The 25,783-nt window shown below is 41.5% G+C and overlaps 1 protein-coding gene across 2 annotated transcripts; it reads left to right on the top strand.

The window, feature by feature from the left end:
• Window positions 1-342: 342 nt before the first annotated feature.
• Window positions 343-22,044, top strand: LOC129811649 (RAS guanyl-releasing protein 1-like). Of its 2 annotated transcripts, none has more exons than XM_055863115.1 (17): window positions 343-593; window positions 1,680-1,870; window positions 9,521-9,626; window positions 11,943-12,005; window positions 12,402-12,533; window positions 13,649-13,802; window positions 13,975-14,148; window positions 15,292-15,408; window positions 15,528-15,803; window positions 15,973-16,053; window positions 16,346-16,450; window positions 16,660-16,769; window positions 17,165-17,309; window positions 17,570-17,606; window positions 18,225-18,347; window positions 20,520-20,899; window positions 21,041-22,044. In XM_055863115.1, exons 1-17 carry the CDS (start codon window positions 454-456, stop codon window positions 21,179-21,181), a joined length of 2,475 nt encoding a protein of 824 aa, XP_055719090.1. In that variant the 5' UTR covers window positions 343-453; the 3' UTR covers window positions 21,182-22,044. The 2 variants fall into 2 exon arrangements, with proteins under 2 accessions (XP_055719090.1, XP_055719089.1); XM_055863114.1 differs by having other exon boundaries at window positions 344-593; window positions 18,225-18,359.
• Window positions 22,045-25,783: the final 3,739 nt, after the last annotated feature.

Consider the following 25,783-nt stretch of genomic DNA (forward strand, 5'->3'; position numbering starts at 1 on the left):
CAACTCCTATTAACAGACTGACCCAACCCTTTTGCTGCAATCCATTTAGTTATTGCATACTTAAATGTGATAAAATTGATTTAAATCTCTATCCATTTGTAGTCCGAATAATCTATGAAACAACACATTTTCTGATAGTTAATTGGTAATATCAGAAAATGGCAATGTAATCGTGACTCATGCTTCAATGTCAAATCACTATACAATGGCAATAGACTAATAAAGAAATAGGTCAGGCGGCCTACTCATTCTACTCATTTGAGGTCGTATGTGCCCCTATGCATAAATTACTGAGCAGTGACATTGGGTGCATCACCAAAATAACTTTTGTTCAATTGCGTTAACGCCCACACAGCCACAGCACGATGCATAATTTGTGCGGTTCTCATTGACAAGTCAGGACGATGGTGAGCTCCCCGCCGGCGCACGGTCGCACACTGAACCAAGCATGCAATGTTGCTCTCATCGAAACGGACACAGATGGATAGTCTCGTTCAACCACTTGTTGCCCAGTATCTCGCTATGGGCTGCCAATCCAAAGAAAATGGACAAAATGAAAACGTGGGCTCGAATGGAAAGGAAAAAGAACATTCGTAAGTTTTTATTTTATAACGAAGTCCTTCCTGTGTTTGTAAAATAAACTAAATAGGTTTAGGGAGTGCGTTACGTACACAGTTTAAATACAGCGAATATGGTTTTGTCAATTTGCAACATACGCAATTATAAAACCTTTATTGACATCGAATACATATTTGAATCTTGTACACTTTTCCAATGTAGTCCTAATTTAAATCAGAAACTTTTGGTGGTTCTTGGTTGTAAAATAACTTGAGTGCACCAATTCAGTGCGATTTATAAAAACATCGGCCAGAGCGCACAAAATGTGCACTCTCAAAACAGCTTCCCTATAGCCTATGTGTTCTCTCCTTCGAATTGTATGCCATAGTTGAGTGTTTTTAATTACAATTGTAGCCTATAGTGTGGAAAGTGTATAAAACAAGTGCATGGCATCCTCTCTGTTTATCAGCCATCTAACGGTTCATTTAGTGCAGTGTCCCAACCTGGTCCTCGTGTACCCCGAACAGTACACCTTTTTATTGTAACCCTGGGCAAACACACCTGACTCAACATGTCAAGTAATCATCAAGCCCTCAATGAGCTGAATGAGGTGTGTTTGTCCAGGGCTATAACAACAACTGTTGGGGGACTGGAGGACCAGGGTTAGACAAACACTGATATAGTGGTTCCCATGATGGAAGTTGGTAATCAATGATTTCCCCAAAGGCAAGTGAATGAGAACAATACAAAATAGCACAGATACTGTAAATGTAGGAAACCTGGTATTAAACACGTTTTATTATTGTGTAATGAACATGACAAGTTTTTGGTAAACTTATACCTACATTATATTTGAGTGTGTGACTTCATTTTTTTGTATACTTCAACATTTTAATGTTCACTGCATGCTGTGAAAGTTCTGTATACTTCAATAGTTTAATGTTCACTGCATGCTGTGAAAGTCCTCTAGAAACACACACACACACACACACACACACACACACACACACACACACACACACACACACACACACACACACACACACACACACACACACACAAAGCTGTGCTCTCTACACCTCCCTCTATCTCACTCCCTCTCTCCACCACTGCCCCTCCAGATGTCTCTCTCCAGGACCGGGATGTGGCTCAAGATCTAAGGTCTGTCCACCGGTGCCTGCCCGGCCTCAGCGGTTCAACAGGCCCAAATTGGCCCAGATGACCCAGGGCAAGGTCACAATGTCTCTGCCAGGACACTTCACAAAGGGGGCCAGCTGGGAGGAGGTGATCCAGGCCTGTATCCAGTCCTTTGGTGAGTCTCTGTGCTCTGGGTTGCTCTTGAGTTTCTGCCAGCAATGCTATTGGTAGCTAATGTGCTGCATATTTCTTTCTGTTATTTGAAAATGATTTCTGGCTCAGTCGGTAGAACACGGCACTTGGATTACATTTCTGCTGGGACCACGTTACATAAAATGTATGCATGCATGACTGTAAGTCACTTTGGATAAAAGCATCTGTTAAATCACAATAAAATATGTTTTTTGTTTTATGTAAAATTAGAAACACATTTAATATTTAAGTTTGTTGAGCTCTACAAAATGGTTGTGCAGGTCAGGATCATTGTCATTAGTTCTGCTTGTTAGGTTAAAGCATTCGCTTCATTTGATCATTTTTAAATGTCGCTGAACCTCAGTTTATTTTAAATCAGTATGGTGAGTGTTTCCTGGAAGCACCTGTTTTTCTCTGCATCTAGCTGTTTGATGTTAAGAGACCCTGTCTCCATTCAACTGTCACCATTTACAAGGTATCTCTAATTCGCATATAGTCCTTGGTTGACACAAACAGACCACATTTGAAGACTTAAATGAACTAGCCTCTATTTTTTGTCTAATAACATGGTCGTCAGTCTTTGCTTTTGAGATAAGTCAGGGATTGACATTAAGGTCTGAAAGGCACTCGCACATCAGTATTATTTTTGGTTGCCCGAAGATTATGATCACTTGCCCAAAAATTGAAAGTAGCTATTTTCACCTACAGACGGGAGGAACCAGAAATACCAGACTACTGCAAGTTTGGTTGTTATCATAAACAAAAACTCAGAGCAGGTTCAACGTTTGCGACTGCTCAGGTCACTTGTCCCGGGCAATAGGGCAAACCTTTATACCAATCGCTGTAATTGTATGTGTATTCAACTATGCCTGCTCTGAATATGAGATAACACAATCATGCAACAACTGAAGTACTGATTCAGTAGATGTGGAATTTGATTTAGGCATATCACATTAGTAATACATTAACTTAACATGAAAATCTCGCCTAGGGGCCCCAAAAGGCTAAGGACGTTCCTGTTGGCTGCACTATCAATGCTGTCAAAAACCCTGTCAAATTAGAATCATGTGTTCTACGAAGTTGTCTGGAGTGCTCTCAAAGTTATGGTGATTATGTCTATGAAGAGGCAAGCATCCAGATTACTGTTGCTTGGAGACACAAATGGAATGACGTGAGAGTGATGAGGTGGTACAATGGACTGAATACAGAAAGTGACATCCCCTACTTACAGTTACACTATCTGTCAGGGGGAACAATAGCAGAATAATGGCTGGCTGTTCATTTAGGAAAGAAGATCTGTCAAGTTAATCAAGTGAGAGCAAGAAATTCAAATCCTCTCATCAGAATCTGGTCTGGAGATAAACAGGCAGGGGTTTTAAATCCAGGTTATTATAAGGGACAGAATGAAGGTACCTAGTACAGAGGGGTTTAAGAGGGCTGAATGTTCCCCAGCAGCTGCTGTCTCACATCAGAGGCTGACCCCCCCCCCCCAGGTCCTGGGGCTCAGGCACCTTTTTCAAATGTGAGAGCATACGCAAGAGCTATTTGAAGGATTAGCTGGCGGCTGCTAGCCCAAAGGTCAGCTCCCCAAACGGCCCTCCTCAGATGCTGACCACTCTTTGAAATGCAGAGGACCAAGGGGTGTGGATCAATAATGTTTGACATCATCATTCACCCTCAAGTCCACGCTCCTCAGTTCCACTCATCCACAGTGCCCGAAGTCTCTACGCAATCATAATGTTAATGGACAGCAATAGGCAGTGTATATATTTGAATGCCTCAATCGTAGAAGACATTTTTAATTAAATGCATATTCCATGTAAATCATGTATGATGCAGGCACAGAACCTGTGAATGTCACAAAGAGATAAACCATGAGTCAGAGGATCCACTGCAGACTCGGATGTACTGTAGACACTAATGTGAAAAACCTTTATGTGCCTATGGCAATCAATATATGTACACTTACGGAGCATCATGGCTGTCTGGGGGTATTGAAGTAAGTTTCTGTACTGAGGAATGTATTGTTTGACATGTAAACCTACAGCATGCTGGTACATTCAGTAGAAAGAGAACTATCGAAAGTGTGCAACTAATAATGAAATTGAAATCTCTGGGGTCTCTTAGACCGTTCCTTACCGGTTCTTTTATGTGTACAGTAGAGATAAGCATAAGGCTGACGGAGGCAAAACAAAAGGATCATCCAGCCCAGTTACTGTACCTCTCTGTCAAAACAAGGAAAGACTCCTTACACCAGGGCTTTGCTGATGATGCCTATGATAATAAAAACACTCAAAGTAGGGCAACACTCCCAGCTCTTTGCTGTGTTTGTCATCATATCCCTCCTCCTATCCCAGTGCCGCCTGCTGCTGCTTTCCTAACTTTCCACAGTGAGTAAGACAGAGGGGATTTCCTCAGCAATTAGCCAAGTCTGGGTTGGCAGGGAGGTGTTGTCAAATGATGAAGCAATTGTTTACCTGGTAGTGAATCAAAACCGCTTCCTTGTTATTTTAGGTCATTTTAGAGCATGTGTCAAACTCCACCCTTGTACTTGATTGATGAATTAAGGTCACTAATGAATTAAGTCCCCTCACCTGGTTGTCTAGGTCTTAATTGAAAGGGAGAAAATAAAAGACATTCTGCCCTCCTTGGAATGAGTTCGACACACCTGTTTTAGAGCATGACTTGCTTGTATGATTACAGCCATAAAAACAGCACTGTTCAGTTTATTATAGTAGAGGAAGGATAGTTTGCTTGTTTTGCATCACAGTCCTTTTACATACTGTACAGTGACAGTATAAAGCTTCAAACCTATTGATCTTCTAGATGTTTCTTTTTACTCTTGCCAGTTTTTTTATTCAGTAACATTGTCTGTGTGTCATATTGTAGCTGGGAAGGTAACTTTTCATTGACCATTGGGGTGTTGTAGCCATTGTTTGAACGAGTAAACAGAACACTCCCGTACCAGCGGAGCAGGATATACGAGGACAGGATTAGCTGCCTGCTGAAGTGGCCCAGTGAGATAGATAACAAAGATTAGAAATGAACATGTTGCCATGGTGTCTGTGGTATTTCAAGGAGAAATGGGATAAGTGGGGACCCATGGAAACTGGAGTCCTTGTGTGGCATCAAGACAATGCCAGCTGTTTGGGTTAAAAGTTAAACACCATTTGAATGGTTTCGTCAAGGTGCTCTCTTAGCCACGATTCAATTTCCAGAAAGTCACTGGCAAATTGTTTAATACTACTTGGTATGGAAAAGATCGGAAGTCTACACTCTTAGAAAAAGGGTTCAAAAGAGATTCTTTGGCTGACCACATAGGATAACCCTTTTTGGTTCCGGGTAGAACCCTCTGTGGAAAGGGTTCTTCAAAGGGTTCTCCTATGGGGACAGCAGAAGAACACTTTTAGGTTCTAGATAGCACCTTTTTTTCCTAAGAGTGTAGCAAAGATGTTTCCCATTTCTATCCAATAGACAACCATGATAGTGAACCACCTACTTATAATCAAATCAAATGTTATTGGTTATATACACATGGTTAGCAGATGTTATTGTGAGTGTAGCGAAATGCTTGTGCTTCTAGTTCTGACAGTGCAGCAATATCTAACATGTAATCTAACAATTGCACAACAACTACCTAATACACACACATCTAAGTAAAGGAATGGAATAAGGAATATACAGTTGAAGTCGGAAGTTTACATACACCTTAGCCAAATACATTTAAACTCAGTTTTTCATAATTCCTGACATTTAATACTAGTAAAAATGTCCCTGTCTTAGGTCAGTTAGGATCACCACTTTATTTTAAGAATGTGAAATGTCAGAATAATAGTAGAGAGAATTATTTCTTTCAGTTTTTATTTCTTTCATCACGTTCCCAGTGAGTCAGAAGTTTGCATACACTCAATTAGTATTTGGTAGCATTCCCTTTAAATTGTTTAACTTGGGGCAAATGTTTCAGGTAGCCTTCCACAAGCTTCCAACAATAATTTGGGTGAATTTTGGCCCATTCCTCCTGACAGAGCTGGTGTAACTGAGTCAGGTTTTCTAGGCCTCCTTGCTCGCACACATATTTTCAGTTCTGCTCACAAATCTTCTATAGGACTGAGGTCAGGGCTTTGTGATGGCCACTCTAATACCTTGACTTTGTTGTCCTTAAGCCATAACTTTGGAAGTATGCTTGGGGTCATTGTCCATTTGGAAGACCCATTTGCGAGCAAGCTTTAACTTCCTGACTGATGTCTTGAGATGTTGCTTCAATATATGCACATAATTTTCCTCCCTCATGATGCCATCTATTTTGTGAAGTGCACCAGTCCCTCCTGCAGCAAAGCACCCCCACAACATGATGCTGCCACCCACCAACCGCTTCACGGTTGGGATGGTGTTCTTCGGCTTGCAAGCTTCCCCCTTTTTCCTCCAAACATAACGATGGTCATTATGGCCAAACAGTTCTATTTTTGTTTCATCAGACCAGAGGACATTTCTCCAAAAAGTACAATCTTTGTCCCCATGTGCAGTTGCAAACCGTTGCCGAGCGGCCTTTCAGGCTATGTCGATATAGGACTCGTTTTACTGTGGAAATAGATACTTTTGTACCTGTTTCCTCCAGCATCTTCACAAGGTCCTTTGCTGTTGTTCTGGGATTGATTTGCACTTTTCGCATCAAAGTACGTTCATCTCTAGGAGACAGAACGCGTCTCCTTCCTGAGCGGTATGACGGCTGCGTGGTCCTATGGTGTTTATACTTGCGTACTATTGTTTGTACAGATGAACGTGGTACCTTCAGGCATTTGGAAACTGCTCCCAAGGATGAACCAGACTTGTGGAGCTCCACAATTTTTTTCTGAGGTCTTGGCTGATTTCTTTTGATTTTCCCATGATGTCAAGCAAAGAGGCACTGAGTTTGAAGGTAGGCCTTGAGATACATCCACAGGTACACCTCTAATTGACTCAAATTATGTCAATTAGCCTATCAGAAGCTTCTAAAGCCATGCTATTATTTTGGGGAATTTTCCAAGCTGTTTAAAGGCACAGTCAACATAGTGTTTGCAAACTTCTGACCCACTGGAATTGTGATACAGTGAATTATAAGTGAAATAATCTATCTGTAAACAATTGTTGGAAAAATTACTTTTGTCATGCACAAAGTAGATGTCCTAAACGACTTGCCAAAACTAATTTGTGGAGTGGTTGAAAAACGAGTTTTAATGACTCCAACCTAATTGTATTTAAACTTCTGACTTCAACTGTTCATGTAAATATATGGATGAGCATTGACAGAGCGGCATAGGCAAGATGCAATAGATAATATAAAATACAGTATATACATATGAGATGAGTAATGCAAGATATGTAAACATTATTAAAGTGACTAGTGATCCATTTATTAAAGTGGCCAATGATTTCAAGTCTGTATGTAGGCAGCAGCCTCTCTGTGTTAATTGATGGCTATTTAACAGTCTGATGGTCTTGAGATAGAAGCTGTTTTTCAGTCTCTCGGTCTCAACTTTGATGCACAACGTGTTACAGCGGATCAACAAAAGATTTTCTCAGGTCAGATCATTTGTAAAAGAAAGGATAATGTAGTTAGGAATGGAATCTGCAATTGCTACTTTGCAGTGGTGTAAAGTACTTAATTAAAAATACTTTAAAGTACTACTTCAGTAGTTTTTGGGGTATCTGTACTTTATTATTTATATTTTTGACTTATACTTTTACTTCACTACATTCCTAAAGAAAATAATGTACTTTTGACTCAATACATTTTCCCTGACAACCAAAAGTACTCATTACATTTGAATGCTTAGCAGGACAGAAAATTGTCCAATTCACTGTAACGGCTGTCTAATTCCTCCTCCTCGGATGAGGAGAAGGAGTAAGGGTCGGACCAAAACGCAGAGTTGTTAGTGCTCATATTGATTTAATCAAAACGAAACTGAACACTTACAAATACAAAAAAACAACACACGTGACAAAACCGAAAACAGTCCCGTGTCGCACGAACACTGACACGAGATACAAACACCCACAAAGCACACGTGAAACCCCGGCTGCCTTAGTATGATTCTCAATCAGGGACAACGATTGACTGCTGCTTCCTCTGATTGAGAATCATACCAGGCCGAACACAAAATCCCAACATAGAAAATCACACATAGACAAACCCACCCAACTCACCCCCTAACCAACTAAATAAATACAAGACAAAAGAAAACAGGTCAGGAACGTGACATTCACGGACTTATCAAGAGAACATCCCTGGTCATCCCTACTTCCTATGATCCGGCAGACTCACTAAACACACATGCTTTGTTTGTAAATTATTTCTCGGTGTTGAAGTGTGCCCCTGGCTATCCGTAATTAAGTAAAAACAAGAAAGTTGTGCCGTCTGGTTTGCTTAATATAAAGAATTTGAAATTATTCATACTTTTACTTTTGATACTTAAGTATATTTTAGCAATTACATTTACTTTTGATACTTAAGTATATTTTAACAATTACGTTTACTTTTGATGTCCAAGTAGTATTTAACTGGGTGACTTTCACTTTTACTTGAGTCATTTTTTTTTAAGGTATCTTTACTTTTACTCAAGTAATGCAATTGTGTACTTTTTCCACCATTGCTACTTTGTGGATACAGGTAACAATGTATTCCTTGAGATCTTTCCCACTGTGCACAGACGTCATTTCAACGTCATCTAGTTTTAGTTGAGTTGTCTAACTAACTAGAATTCAACGTGAAATCAAATAAAAAAATGTCATCATGTCATTTGATTTAGGTTAAACGTTGGGTGGAAAAAAAGATACAATTCCATTACGTTGATGATTTTTTCCCAAGTCCAATCAGTTTTCTACGTTCATTTAACGTCATCAAATATATTTTTTGTTGTTAAAATGACGTGGAAACAACATTGATTCAATCAGTTTTTGCCCAGTGGGTTTCCACATTGTCATATCCTTTTTTATCTCTAGTGCCTCTAGGGACAAAGCTGTTAGAGTAGATGACAGTGATAGTGGCTGCAGGTCTCGGTGATGTCTGTAGTGTCAGCAGAGGTAGGGGAGGTGGTCACAAAGACAGGAAATAAGACACGACAGAGAAAAGTAGACCACAGGAAAGTCACAACACCACCACAGGAAAGGCAGAGACGTCCAGAGATGGTGTACACCAGCATGTCAAGCATGTCCTCAGATAGTAGGGGAATTGGTAATGGTAGTTGTACTTAGATGACAATACTATCATACATGGCATTTATTTTTATACATGTCCGTTACCCAGTGACTAGATACACTTAGAGATTTGCATTTGACACATAACTGGTACATTATTGTGTTTATGGTTGATTTCTATCGTTATTTTTCTGTTATTGCATGACTTTGCAGACTTGTGGCTGAAAGAATCCAGGTAGTTTTAATAGCTACATCCCCTTGTTTTGCTGACATTGATTCTTTGCATGACATGACTGCTTGATTTTTGTTATCCAAGAGCTACATTAGCATTGGACATTGATATTCAGAAATCATTTTCCTGTCCATATGAACTCTCAACCATCTGCAGTACAGTATTGGCATTGTGATGTGCAACAGAATGTCTGCTGACGCGCTCCATGTGTTGTGTGCTCTCTTTCAGATGTGGAGGGCTCTGTATGTGGGAGCAGCCACCTGATGAACATCACCCTGACCATGCACCGACTCCTCATGTCCTCCAGTGACCTCCTGGAGAAACTCACCTCCCTATATCCTTTACCAAACAGACCCAATGCTCTGCGGCTGCTCCACTACAGCCAGAACTATTATTGAGTTGGCACAAGGACCTGACCAATCTGTTGTGCCAAACATAACACAGGATCTTTACCGGCTGTGCAGCACTGCTTTGTGATTTGGTTGTCAGTAGCAACGGCCAATTAAGATCCAACTTGGCTGACAAGGTGCCATGTCATCGACGCCTCACTCCTCCAATCAATGTGACTATCAGTGCCAATATGTGTGTACCCCAATTTCCTATTACTGTACTGTAGATTCTTTAAATGTCTTTGCTAGCTCCAGTACACATCACCATGTTCTGTTTCAAATTCAGTGTCTTCCAGGTACCTTACATTTTTTTTCTATGACCATCTTAGCTACACAGGACCATTCAAAAAAACATGATTCGTCCCTATTTAATTCCCCCACTTCAGGTCTGGTTTTCAAAGGTCACTCTAGAAGCCTATTTTCTGTTTAAAATGAGCGGTATACAACAAGAATGCCCACACACTGTTAAAGCTCCCAATTCACCGATTTATTGACAACGTTTCCATCCGAAACGGATCTTCATCAGGTCAAACACACTGACTGTTCACATCCCAAAATATACACATTTCACCTCACATGACCATTGCGGACATGACTCATGGTCGGTGCAAAAAACATTTGTATATCTCTAATAATTAAAAAATAATGAGATGGGTGCATGTAATGGTTCCAGAACATAATATATATTTACAAAATGACCAAATGAGCGGTATGTAATCTAGGCCTCCATTCAACAAAGAGCAGCAGTACTGGCCCAGTGCGGAGGGCACTAAGGCTAGGGGCTTCAGGTATTAATGACCTCTTCCCAGACTGAAGTCCTCTTCAGATATAAGCACAGCCTCTCAGCTGCCCAAGGAGGCTTGCTCACCAAAACCTACGTCACACCTCAAGATGCACGATGCGTCCTGCCCTTTATTTTGAACCCCTGGGCTCATTCTGAGCCAAGGTCTCAGAAGCATGCATCAAATATTGTTAAGAGAGGGTTAGGAACAAGGGAAAGCACTGAAGCCATTAATGCCATTTATTGTAAACACAATCTGGCTTTGGGATGATGTGGGCGGCTCTCGAGCTCCCATGATGGAATTAGCCTTTTTATGTGCATCACTTCAAGCTGATTTCTGCCAATAGAGTGCTGTGGCGAGGCTTACAGTGTCCGGCTATTTTTAGACCTGTTTTATATACTAAGAAGAATGGAAATGTTTTTTACTTTTGATTAATACAATCCCCCAGGGATTCTGGTCACTCTGTACCTAACGAGCATATGGCACAGCAGCTTAGGTAATAAACTGTTCTCACACTCAAAGCCATTGAGAGGTAAAAGTAACATTATGTAAGCTGTGCTTTTAGCTGGTTGAGAGAACATGTTTTTACTGACTAAAAGGATCCTCTGCCAGCAAATGTAATACATAGTCTGTTTTGGAAGGAATAGTGAATGTATTTTGGGCACGTTTAAGACACTTTTATCCAAGGCAACCAAGCAATCCAACCCATAGCACTGTAAAAACCATGTTTCAACCAACTGAGCTATCGGAACCACACACCACCAGAATGATTCACTTGCTGATGCTCCTAACCAGTTTTCCCATTTGTGATCGCCTCCTCCCAAAACACCAAATGTCACATCTGTTTCCTGCACTAAATATAATAAACACCAATTTGGAATTGTCTACTTAGATCAGGGGTGTCAGACTCATTCCATGGAGGGCTTAGTGTCTGCTGGTTTTTGGTTTATCCTTTCAATTAAGACCTAGACAACCAGGTGAGGTGAGTTCCTTACTAATCAGTGACCTTAATTCATTGATCAAGTACAATGGTGGAGCGAAAACCTGCAGACACTCGACCCTCCGTGGAATGAGTTTGACACGTGACTTAGATGAACAGAAATCAAATCAAGTTTATTTTATATAGCCCTTCGTACATCAGCTAATATCTCGAAGTGCTGTACAGAAACCCAGCCTAAAACCCCAAACAGCAAGCAATGCAGGTGTAGAAGCACGGTGGCTAGGAAAAACTCCCTAGAAAGGCCAAAACCTAGGAAGAAACCTAGAGAGGAACCAGGCTATGAGGGGTGGCCAGTCCTCTTCTGGCTGTGCCGGGTGGAGATTATAATGAATAGACACTTTGTTCTGCATAGTGATCCAGGTCGTTTATTCACTAATAAATCCCACATACAGTTCCTGGTCTTTTCCCTGACACTTAACAATGTACACACATTTTACTATACCAGGGAATTATAATGTATCCTTAACTTGAGTTGTTACATTTAAAAGCGCCGTGGAGAATGAGCAGTCCACAGAATGTGAGAGGATCTGCTACTTCATCAGGTAACTGTGTGTTCCCCGTGCAGTGGTCTTGACCCTGTCACTACCACAGGGCCTGCTGGGGTCCACTAAGGCTTTCACACAATACCTCACTGTCCAATCATTCTTATGAGCTTATGAAATCAACTTGTCACCTAATAATACAATATTCTGTAATTAGGTTAATGGTTTAGGTCAGTGTTTCCCAACCCTGGTCCTCCAGTATCCTAACAGTACACATGTTTTATGTAACCCTGGACAAGTACACCTGATTCAACTTGTAATCTAATCATCAAGCCCTCAATGAGTTGAATGAGGTGTGTTTGTCCAGGGCTACAATGAAAATGTGTTCTGTTAGAGTTACTCGAGGACCAGGGTTGGGAAAAACTCTATTTTCTATCTATTTTCTATCTATTTCAGGTATTGGATCCAGGAGTTCTGGACAATGTTCCGGTTGCACAGCAGCCTGTCTGACTCCATGGAACAGTTCCAGGATCTGATCAGAGATCAGGGCCAGGAGAGGCTGTGCCCTCTGTTGCAGACTCAATGGATGTAAGTATCCCCAGTATATTACTGAACAGAATGAATATCTCTCTGGCTTAACATTCATGCTGATGTAATGGTTTCAAATTATGCTTGTGAAGTACACTATATATACAAAAGTATGTGGATTCAAGGTAGTGGATTTGGCTATTTCAGCCAAACCCTTTGCTGACAGGGGTATAAAATCAAGCACACAGCTATGCAATCTCCATAGACAAACATTGGCAGTAGAATGGCCTTACTGAAGAGCTCAATGACTTTCAACATGGCACCGTCATAGGATTCCACCTTTCCGACAAGTCAGTTCATCAAATTTCTGCTAGGGGTGCCCCGATCAACTATAAATGCTTTTATTCTGAAGTGGAAACGTCTAGAAGCAACAATGGCTCAGCCGCAAAGTGGTAGGCCACACAAGCTCACAGAATGGGACCGTCGAGTGCTGAAGCGCATAGTACGTAAAAATCGCCTATTCTTGTTTGCAACACTCACTACCGAGTTCCAAACTGCCTCTGGAAGCAACGTCAGCACAATAACTGTTTGTTAGGAACTTAATGAAAGAAAGAATAATGGTCTGGGGCTGTTTTTCATGGTACGGGCCCCTTATATCTAGTGAAGGGAAATCTTAAGGCTACATCATACAATGACATTCTAGATGATTCTGTGCTTCCAACTCTGTGGCAACAGTTTGGGGAAGGCCCTTTCCTGTTTCAGCATGACAATGTCCCTGTGCACAAAGCGTGGTTGATACAAAAATGGTTTGTCGAGATTGGTGTGGAAGAACTTGGCAGGCCTGCACAGAGCCCTTACCTTAACCCGATCAAACACCATTTGGGTGAATTGGAACGCCAATTGCGAGTCAAGCCTAAACGGCCAACATCAGTGCCCAACCTCACTAATGCTTTTGTGGCTGAATGTAAGCAAGTCCCCGCAGCAATGTTCCGACATCTAGTGGAAAGCCTTCCCAGAAGAGTGGAGGCTGTTATAGCAGCAAAGGTGGGACCAACTACATATTAATGCCCATGATTTTGGAATGAGATGCTTGACGAGCAGGTGTCCACATACTTTTGGTAATGTAGTGTACTTGTATATTTCCCGTCTATGTTGTTCACCATGTTGTGTCACAGAAATGACAGGCACTGGTCTCAGAAGCCCAGTCAGAAAATCAAGGCTAACAGCAGTAAGAAGAGGAAAGTGTCTCTGCTGTTTGATCACCTGGAGCCCATCGAACTGGCTGAGCACCTCACCTACCTGGAGTTCAAGTCCTTCTGTAGAATATCAGTGAGTAGAGTCCCAATTCGCCTGAATGTGATCGCTATTAACACTAGGACATTGGGAAGAATCTCATAGCACATGCGCTCTACTTTAGGTATCGTAATGCATTCCAAATGTGTTCACCAACCTCTGTCCTTTTAGCAAAATGAGTCAGCATATGTTTTATTATTTCTGACAGTTTGCAGACTACCAGAACTACATCCGCAGTTGCTGCATGAAGGACAACCCCATGATGGAACGTTCCATTACGTTGTGTAATGGTATCTCACAGTGGGTGCAGCTCATGGTTCTGAGTCGGCCTACAGCTCAGCTGAGAGCAGAGGTTTTCACCAAGTTCATCCATGTGGCTCAGGTATAGCCCTAACTATTCCTGATCCTCCAGATCTATCATAGACTAACACTCCCTCTACAGTGTATGTGTAAAAAATAACAAAATGTCCACATACAAGGTATTTAGGTTCCATGTTTTGTACCCTCTTAAAGAGTGTTTGTTCATAGTGTATATTCAGTGCCTTTTCCTCGGCTTAAGCGAATACATGTCTACCATCTCATACAGCACAGTGAGACCTACCTACTGCTGAGCTGCAGAAGCACCATCATTTGTAGTTACATAATGCATATTAAAAGAGGGCTGCTAATGACTCTCAAGAGTTCCATGATGGGCTTTTAGTGCGTCAAAGATGCTTGCTAACAGAGAATGTGTGCTCTGAATATTAACAAAGTACAGGCCATCCGCACGAATGGATTTATCAGGTGAAACACTGACACTCAAGTGCTAGGAAGTGTACCATGGAAAACATAACTAGTTGATGAAATCTGGTTTATTATGGCTCTTCACCACTTTATTCACATGCAAAGCTGTGTCCTGAAAAGTGATGACGAGCTGAGAGAGTTGGATGGAGAGGCCGAGTTGGATGGAGAATCTCTCTAGGTTACTTTAAAGGGATACTTCAGGATTTTGACAATGAGAGAGTCAGATGAACTCGTCGATATCAGTTTTAGATTTCTGTGTCCAGTATAAAGGAAGTTACAGGTAGTTTCGTAAGCCAATGCTACATAGCGTTAGCGCAATGATATAAAGTCTATGGTATCTGCTAGTATGCTAGAAGATACCATAGACTTCCAGTAGCATTTGTGCAAGGTAGCATTTGTGCTAGCGCTAGTTAGCAACTTCCTTCAAACTGCACGCAGAGACATACAAATGGTATCCACGAGTTCATCTGACTCTGGGGAAGTAGATAGAGGTCATCATTGCCAACATCCTGAAGTATCCCTTTAATGCACTAGTCAGATGCTGCTCCTCTACCTTCTCTTAATGTATTTCACATCAATGGGTGCCAGTGTCCCACAGCAGGGATATAGCATCAATTAGGAACTGAGAAAAGTGTGGCAGTATTATGAGTGCATTATGCAATCAATATTGGAGTGCTACTTGTGGGGTGTACTATTGGTTGACTCCGGGGTTCATTTAATTATTTGTGTATGTGTTAACCAGAGCCTCCATCTTATGCACAACTTCAACACACTAATGGCTGTGGTGGGGGGCCTGTGCCACAGCTCAATCTCCAGACTTAAAGACACCAGTTCACATGTATCCCACGAGGTCACCAAGGTACATTATCTATAACATTATCATAACTTGATCAGTATGTTGACAAATGTCTCCATTATATACATACTGTACAAGGTGATCATCTACAATATCTTCTCTGCTGTCTCTTCTCTCCACAGGTGCTGAATGAGATGACAGACCTCCTGTCCTCCTGTAGGAACTATGACAACTACCGTCAGGCGTACAGCAGGTGTGCAGGCTTTAAGATCCCCATTCTGGGGGTCCATCTCAAGGACCTGATCTCAGTCAACGAGGCAATGTCAGACTATGTAGAGGACTACAAGGTGAATGTTCAGAAGCTCCAGGCTTTGTACAACCACATCAACGAGCTGATCCAGCTACAGCAGATCACCCCACAGCTCGATGCCAACAAAGACCTGGTCCACCTTCTCACGGTTAGTACACACTTAAAATGCCAGTGACACGTTTATACCTACAATGCAAAAATAACACGAACATGGAATCGTAATATCAGTGCAAAATATCATATTCGTAGGCTAGTACACACTACTGTGTTCGTTGGAATATATCAGCTGTTTGACCCTGGTGTCCTCTATTGCTCAGCTGTCCCTGGACCTCTACTACACAGAGGATGAAATTTATGAGCTGTCTTACACCAGGGAGCCCAAGAACAGCAAAGCACCCGTGAGTAAAAAAGGGACATGAAAACTGAAAATACCCCTAGCCATATCAAGTTCACTGTGTTATGGCTATGGGTATTTTCAATTTCAAACATGTAATAATACTCATTAAGACCCAGTTAGCTTTACTGAATCATTTCTGAATGTCTGGAAATTGGATGTTGTATATCTCATGAACAAACCTATTGAAAGAGAATAAGCACTGAAACTTTTTTTTAATTGGCCCATTTAACATCAGTTTGGTCTATTCTACATCTTCTGACAGTGTTCTGATCATCTGTTTTGTTTTACATCAGCCAGCCACCCCCTCTAGACCTCCAGTGGTTGTGAACTGGGCTTCAGGAGTGCCCCCAAAACCTGACCCAAAAACCATCAGCAAACATGTGCAACGAATGGTGGATGTGAGTTATCCATGACCTATCACACTGTATTCTCACACGCATTGTATTCTGTTTCATAAAAAAAGTAATTGTGTTATGATTATTATTATGTCTTGACTGTTATGTAATGACTATTATTGTTTACTATATTCATTATTTCTCAACTCTCCCAGTTGATCTATTGTGCTTCTTGTATCCCACTACAATTTCTTGTCTCTCGTCCTCAACAGTCCGTGTTTAAGAACTATGACCATGATGAGAATGGCTTCATCTCTCAAGGGGACTTTGAGAAAATTGCTGCTAGCTTTCCATTCTCCTTTTGTGTCATGGACAAAGAGAAGTAAGTGGAGTGTATGGTTCCTTTGTGGGTGAATGGGCTCTCCTTTGGCACATTTGACAGTTCATTGTAACTGCATGGGTTCATTTGTGACTGCAGAGAAAGGAAACTAAAGTGGAATCTGTTAGCAGGGTCTGTAGCAGCAGGAAACAGAAATAACAACAGAACTATGAGCTAGCCATTCTCACTGTGGTCAACTGACAGGTGAAACCACAAACTTTTTAACCAGTTAGCTACTGGAGTGAAACTGTTGAAGTAAAAAAAAACAAATGCTAGTTTTGGTTGCTCCTATTTCAATGAAAACATATGAAATGGTTCCCAATGCCTACACAGCACATTGCAAACATTTCTTATCAGACAGTTTGTACATGAGATATGCTTTTGTTGTCCTGCTCCAGGGAAGGCCTCATCAGCAGAGAGGAGATCACAGCCTATTTCATGCGTGCTAGTGTCATCTGTTCCAAACTGGGTCTTGGCTTTGTCCACAACTTTCAGGAGACCACCTACATGAAGCCCACATTCTGTGACAACTGCTCCGGATTTGTAATTCACTACTCTATATTACAGCACTATGTCCTGGCCTGTCTTCAGCTAGACTGTAGTTCTCATTAATAGGGCCAGGAGGTTTTCCAGACCATGTAACCGGAACAGGAAAAACTCTGGGCCTTAGTTATAGACTACTCATCAACAATAGCAATGCAGTTACGACTATAAATGACAATATTTAAACATGCTCATTTTTAAATACGCATCACTTGTATTATCTATAAATAACCTTAGCAACTTCCTCTTCTCCATTACAGTTGTGGGGCGTCATAAAACAAGGCTACAGATGCAGAGGTGATTCTTTTTTTTTTTTACTGTCACTGAGTTTAGACTGGAATATTCCATAGTGTTTTCATACATGTCATACTGTATGTAGCTTAGAGTTCAGTACGTTGTACTCAGTACTTTCTATTGTTGATAGAATACAATGTTATCAGATGTTGTTGATAATGGGGAGGCCGATGTTGTTGATAATGGGGAGACTGTGAGGAGCAAGTGAAGTGTAGCTATCTTGAGAAGAAGCTGCGTTGTGTGGTTTCTGTCATGCAGACTGCTTGCTGAAACTTGCAACAGATAAAAGACTTTAGTCTGCAGTCGCAACCACAGCATTGGTTTTTACCCTCTTCCCCTTGAAACAGTCAGAAACACACTGTTTTCATGGCTACATGCACGTAAAGGTCTGAGAACTGTTCTGTTCCACAGGCTGAGCAGCAGCATTAGGCTACTGAGGGGGAATGGAAGTTACATTAGCTAGTAGGGTGCTGAAGTGTTCCGTTAGTAAATCACAACAAAACATAAACATGCATTCTCTGTGCAACCCAGCAAGACCATACAAGAATACATTTTTAACTACCTCCTTTCCACCTCTGCTTGCTCTAACACATTGTCTGCATTCTCTTGGCCTGGTCACAGACTGTGGTATGAACTGCCATAGGCTCTGTAAGGATCAGGTGGCGTTTGAGTGTAAGAAGAATGCCAAAGGCAGTAGCACCTCTGAAGGTCCGCTAACACCAGGCTCCACACCCGGCACTACAGGTGGGCCGGAAGGTGAGGAGGGACACACACACATACAGTGCATTCGGAAAGTATTCAGACCCCTTGACCTTTTCCACATTTTGTTACGTTACAGCCTTATTCTAAAATGAATTAAATAGTTTTTTTCCCTCATCAATCTATGCACAACACCCCATAATGACAAAGCAAAAACAGTTTTTTTTTTTATTTAGCAAATGTATTTTTTTTATATACAGAAATATCACATTTACATAAGTATTCAGACCGTTTACTCTGTACTTTGTTGAAGCACTTTTAGCAGCGATTACAGCCTCGAGTCTTCTTGGGTATGACGCTACAAGCTTGGCACACCTGTATTTGCGGAGTTTCTCCCATTCTTCTCTGCAGATCCTCTCAAGCTCTGTCAGGTTGGATGGGGAGCGTCGCTGCACAGCTATTTTCAGGTCTCTCTAGAGATGTTCGATCGGGTTCAAGTCCGGGCTCTGGCTGGGCCACTTAAGGACATTCCCAAAGCCACTCCTGTGTTGTCTTGGTTGTGTGCTTAGGGTCATTGTCCTGTTGGAAGGTGAACCTTCGCCCCAGTCTGAGGTCCTGACTGCTCTGGAGCAGGTTTTCATCAAGGATCTCTCTGTACTTTGCTCCGTTCATCTTTCCCTCGATCCTGACTAGTCTCTCAGTCCCTGCCGCTGAAAAATATCCCTACAGCATGATGCCGCCACCACCAACCTTCACCCGTAGGGATAGTGCCAGGTTTCTTCCAGACATGATGCTTGCTATTCAGACCAAAGAGTTCAATCTTGGTTTCATCAGACCAGAGAATCTTGAAGAGTCTTGGTGGTTCCAAACTTCTTCCATTTTAGAATGATAGAGGCCGCTGTGTTGTTAGGGACCTTCAATGGGGTGGCAGGTAGCCTAGTGGTTAGAGCATTGGACTAGTAACCGAAAGGTTGCATGATTGAATCCCGAGCTAACAAGGTAAAAATCTGTCGTTCTGCCCCTGAAGAAGGCAGTTAACACACTCTTCCTAGGCCGTCATTGAAAATAAGAAATTGTTCTTAACTGACTTGCCTAGTTAAATAAAGTTTTTTTTTTTATATAAAAAAATGCTGCAGACATTTTTTGGTACCCTTCCCCAGAACTGACACAATCCTGTCTCGAAGCTCTATGGACAATTCCTTTGACCTCATGGTTTGGTTTTTGCTCTGACATTCGCTGTCAACTGTGAGACCTTATATAGTCAAGTGTGTGCCTTTCCAAATTTACCACAAGTGGACTCCAATCAAGTTGTTGAAAAATCTCAAGGTCGATCAATGGAAACAGGATGCACCTGAGCTCAATTTTGAGTCTCATAGCAAACGGTCTGAATATTTATGTAAATTTGATATATATCATTATTTATTTTTTTATACATTTGCAAAAAGTTCTAAAAACCTGTTTTCGCTTTATCATTATAGGGTATTGTGTGTAGATTGATGACGATTTTTATTTATTTATTCCGTTTTAGAATAAGGCTGTAACGTAACTAAATGTGGAAAAGTGAAGGGGTCTGAATACTTTATGACTGCACTGTACACGCATACTAAATAGGTTCTTTGTCTAAAATAGTGATAACCACATGTAGTGTAGTAACCAGCCAGGGCAGCTTTGTGTTAGAAATTTAAGGCCACAGAAGGTCGCCATCTGTTGGCCTATAAGTAATATATCATCCTCATTGTTCTTACTACTGTTATATAAACTAAAACCTATTTTGTCTCAGATAGGCCTAAACTGTACCATTCAATGTTGCAACCATTGTTGACACTGGTCATATAGAGTGCAAATACACAGGAACTTTAAAATGCCAAATCATTACTTGAAAGATACAGTTTGTTTTTGCAGATGATAGTGCAGGTTTAAGCTACTTTATGGAAAAGTAGCACAGCATCCTGGGTAGTTTCCCTTAGTAGGTGGATTCAAACTGTCATACTGCTCGCTAAAGTCAAGGACCTGCCTCACTTACCGTAACACTGGATGTGCTTTCAGGAACTACTAAAAATAACATTCTGTGGTCAGACAGTCACTCAGTTGACTTTTTCTTAACCTTATGGGATGCAGACTGTATGCAAACACATCACTTCAAAACCCCAAAACTGATTGAAATGGGCTGAACAGATCAGATTTGACTAACTATCTTCATGATGTTGTTTGTGTTAGGCTCAGAAGAGGGGCCTTTCCCGTACCCCTCAGAGGAATGTAGGGACTGGAGCCTTGACTCACCGACCCCCTCCCATCTGAGGCTCCCCCCTGAGCTGGCCATTCCTGTGGGGATCCACCGCAGCACCCAGACAGAGGGCCCCCACGCCCCTGCCCCCCCTCCAGAGCCTAGTCGGCTGCAGCCAGTACAGTCCTCTCTCCTGGCCCCTGTACCCTCCTCTCTCTTGGCCCCCGTACCCCCCTCCCTCACCCCATGCCCCAGCCCGGTGCCCCAACGCAAACAACGGGCTTACGCCAAGTGGGAGAACAGAGCTTCTACAGTGCTACAGCCCAGGGAGCCGGACGAAGACAACAAACCCACCTATGATACTCTGGAAACGGTGAGATTCAGACACCACTGGGTTACTGATACGTGTTCAAATGTGTACATTGAATGTTCTACATTCTCATTTCTAGAGTTTTGAACGTAAGGTTGACCATTCAAACAAACAAACAATGATAGTGAATGATGTTGTTCTCAGGAGAACCAGAAGCTTCAGAAGAACAACGAGACGCTGCGTAAGAAGCTGAGGGAGACGCAGCGCGAGGTAGAGATCCTGCAGACACTCCTAAAGAGGCACGCCCTTCACTCCGTGGTGGAGGACTCCTCCTCCTCCTCCTAGCCAGGAACGCCCCTCAGCCAGTCAGACACACCCACTCTATGACATCACAGGTGATGCTCTGCCATCTGTCTCCAGAGCCATTGACAGTACTGTATGTCTTGGAGGACCCTAGTGCCACACAGTCGAGAAGATACACAGAGGGACCTAAACTTCCCTGTGAGGAGATGCTGTTACTGACAGTATGGTACATACAGCCAGTCTTAGTTGCAGCCAATCACAGCCAAAACGGGGTTATGAGGCAAAACCAATGAAAGTACCGTCCTGGATAGGACACAGACAATCAAAGTACAGTACCAGCCATCATGGAACATAGCCAAAACATATCCAATCAGTGTGCCATCGGCTTTGGGACTCTGACAATCAGAAAACCACACAGTATGGCAGAAAGGCCAGGAAACTGGAGAAGTTAATTCTGGTGTACTGTGTAGTTATTGTCCTGCCTTAGGTAATAACAAGGTTGCATATTGCATACAACATGTAAATCCACGTGATTTCAATGTTACTGTCCATATTTATTGTTAAAACACTACAAACTCAGAGTTAATGTCAATCATTGAGGAAAAGATAAGCAGAGTTCCATTTTTTTTATACAGGTAGATATAGACAAATAGTTTTTATGTATGTGTAAGACATTTTATCGAAAGAATACATTCAACCACAGTTTTATCATGTATATTTCATCAGCTCAGTGTTGTCCATAGTAGCAATTAACATAATATTAGATGTTTCACCAATGACATACCATGTAAATACCCTAAGCACATGATATATTGTGGTGCCAACGTACCAGTATTTCTCTCAAGATGTCCTCTCTCAGTATTGCTGTCATAATGAATGTTATAATAAAGACATATTCTCTATTAGTCATGTTGGGTGAGTTTTCTAATTCAATGGGTTCTAATTGGTCTTTGTTTCTATGTAAGTGACAGTAGCTGTGAGATAAGTTCCACTAGGGGTCACTGAATCCCTCTAGAATGTTGGCATAGCCAACCACCAATACATAACTGCTTTATATCTCTGCCTATCACTCTGCCTGCTTTCATAATGGCTTGACTGTTTTCATTTTGTTTTGTCCAACTTTGCTAAAATAATTGAAAATACAGCTCACAGTGACTACTATTTGCTGGATAAATGTATTCCACTTTCTCTATTCAACCTCATCACAATAGCTGTGAACTAGTGGAAACAGTGCCATTACCTCTCAGTTGGAGATGAATGGGAAGTCTAATACGAAAATAAGAAAATCCTTCCATAATGTCAGCGAACGTGAGCAGGGTAGTTGATTGTAGCAATCAGTTTGGACCGGTTGCTTCTGCTCTTAAAGGGACAGACACCCTCGCCATCAGAGGTTAAGAACAATAAGCTCAGCCTCCACAGTAAACAGGTGAGGTTGTGACTACCTATATGGCATGAATCTCTTATTTTAACCAGACTTAACAGACTGAAAAGCCAGTTAGAAACAAGGTATTGATGGAAATTGATATTCTGTTTAGAGCTATTGTCAATCTCTAGCTATGTAGCTTTTCTAAAACCTCCAACATCAAGCTTAAACAGGAAACACTGTCACGCCCTGACTTTAGTTATATTTGTTTTCTTCATTTTTTGGTTAGGTCAGGGTGTGACAAGGGTGGTTTGTTTAGTTTTTGTATTTGTCTAGGGGTTTTTGTCTTGTCTAGGGTTTTTTGTCTTCTATGGGGATTTGGTATGGTCTAGGGGATTGTAGGTTTATGGTGGCCTAAATTGGTTCCCAATCAGAGACAGCTGTTTCTCGTTGTCTCTGATTGGGGAGCCTATTTAGGTTGCCATTTTCCATGTTGGTTTTGTGGGTAGTTATTTTCTGTTTTGTATGAGTACCTGACAGAACTGTTGTGTTTTGTTCCACTTTTGTTTTTTGTTTCAGTGTTCAGGTTATAATAAACATCATGAACACGTGCTGCGCTTTGGTGTACTCCTTCTTCCTCAGACGAACATCGTTACAGACACACCACAAAACAAACACTGATGGTGGTGGCTCAATCAGTGAAAGAAATTGCATTTGCAAGAGAACAACAGAGCAATGTAAATGTGGTTCCTATCGTTTGTGTCCCTTGTAGGTGAATAGGCTGCTTATCATAATACGTGCTTTATTCCAATTCATATTGACCTGAGATCTCTGTGGGTAATTAGAGGTGCAGCCTTCTGTGGTGACGAGCAGAGACACATACAGTTGAAGTTGGAAGTTTACATACACCATAGCCAAATACATTTGAACTCAGTTTTTCACAATTCCTGACATTTAATCCTAGTAAAAATGCCGTTTTAGGTCAGTTAGGATCACCACTTTATTTTAAGAATGTGAAATGTCAGAATAATTCTAGAGAGAATGATTCATTTCAGATTTTGTTTCTTTCATCACACTCCCAGTGGGTCAGAAGTTTACATACACTCAATTAGTATTTGGCAGCATTGCCTTTAAATTGTTTAACTTGGGTTAAACATTTTGGGTAGCCTTCCACAAGCTTCTCACAATAAGTTGGGTGAATTTTGGCCCATTCCTCCTGACAGAGCTGGTGTAACTTAGTCAGTTTTCTAGGCCTCCTTGCTCGCACACACTTTTTCATTCCTGCCCATTTTTTATGGGATTGAGGTCAGGGCTTTGTGATGACCACTCCAATACCTTGACTTTGTTGTCCTTAAGCCATTTTGCCACAACTTTGGAAGTATGCTTGGAGTTATTGTCCATTTGGAAGACCCATTTGCGACCAAGCTTTAACTTCCTGACTGATGTCTTGAGATGTTGCTTCAATATATCTACATCATTTTCCTTTCTCATGATGCATCTATTTTGTGAAGTGCACCAGTCCCTCCTGCAGCAAATCACCCCCACAACATTATGCTGCCACCCCCGTGCTTCACGGTTGGGATGGTGTTCTTCGGCTTGCAAGCCTCCCCTTTTTCCTCCAAACTTAACGATGATCATTATGGCCAAACAGTTCTGTTTTTGTTTCATCAGACCAGAGGACATTTCTCCAAAAAGTACGATCTTTGTCTCCATGTGCAGTTGCAAACCGTAGTCTGACTTTTTTATGGCGGTTTTGGAGCAGTGGCTTCTTCCTTGCTGAGCGACCTTTCAGGTTATGTCGATATAGGACTCGTTTTACTGTGGATATAGATACTTTTGTACCTGTTTCCTCCAGCATCTTCACAAGGTCCTTTGCTGTTGTTCTGGGATTGATTTGCACTTTTTGCACCAAAGTACGTTCATCTCTAGGAGACGGAACGCGTCTTCTTTCTGAGCGGTATGACGGCTGCGTGGTCCCATGGTGTTTATACTTGCATACTATTGTTTGTACAGATGAACGTGGTACCTTCAGGCGTTTGGAAATTGCTCCCAATGATGAACCAGACTTGTGGAGTTCCACAAATTTTTTCTGAGGTCTTGGCTGATTTATTTAGATTTTCCCATGATGTCAAGCAAAGAGGCACTGAGTGTGAAGGTAGGCCTTGAAATACATCCACAGGTACACCTCCAATTGACTCAAATTATGTCAATTAGCCTATCAGAAGCTTCTTCCATGACATAATTTTCTGGAATTTTCCAAGCTGTTTAAATGCACAGTAAACCTAGTGTATGTAAACTTCTGACCAACTGGAATTGTGATACAGTGAATAATAAGTGAAATAATCTGTCTGTAAACAATTGTTGGAAAAATTACTTTTGGCTTGCATAATGTAGATGTCCTAAACGACTTGCCAAAACTATAGTTTGTTAACAAGAAATTTGTTTAGTGGTTGAAAAACGAGTTTTAATGACTCCAACCTAAGTGTATGTAAACTTCCGACTTCAGCTGTATATCTCAGACCAAATCATCTGGCTTCACCTTTACTGAGGACAGACAATGCTACAGTACAACACAGACTATTATGTCTCTTAAAAATAAGAAAATATCTTCCTTCTGTTCATAGCAAATAGGATGCATTAATTTCTCTCAAATGTCTTTGGAGTTCATAGAAAAGGTTATGTATCCCCTAGTCATACCTGGGGGATACATAACTGTGCCTCAGTGGAAGCCTAAGCTAGCTATGGCGTGAGCTTCCGGTATGTTCTTAACTCCCTTGCACAAACACATGCAGAGGAGTTCCAATCCTGACTACAGCTGCTTTGAGCGGAGTAAGCAGTCTGAGATGGTGCAGCCTGCAGGCTTAGCATTGCTGACAGTTAATTTACTTATATTTGAATGTGACACCCAGCTCAGGGAAAGTCACAGTCAGTCTCCCACCCAGGTTCCTCACATGATCATTTCCAATAACATGGCTGAGTAAGGAAAAAGAGGGACAGTTAACAGACAGTTCATTAAACTCAGAGTACAGCGTGTCTGGAAATGGGATGTTTTTAACGTATTTAAGTCACTGATGACAAATAAAATAAAACATGTAGCCTACACTCTTAGAAAAAAGGGTTTCAAAAGGGTTCTGCAGCTGTCCCCATAGGAGAACCATTTTTGGTTTCAGGTAGAACAATTTTTGGTTCCAGGTAGAACTCTTTTGGGTTCCATGTTTAAAGGGTTCTACATAGAACCCAAAAGGGTTCAACCTGGAACCTACGGGGTTCTTTAAAGGGTT

This window comes from Salvelinus fontinalis, chromosome 15 (genome assembly GCF_029448725.1).
Source record: "Salvelinus fontinalis isolate EN_2023a chromosome 15, ASM2944872v1, whole genome shotgun sequence".
In the NCBI taxonomy this organism is placed as follows: domain Eukaryota; kingdom Metazoa; phylum Chordata; class Actinopteri; order Salmoniformes; family Salmonidae; genus Salvelinus; species Salvelinus fontinalis.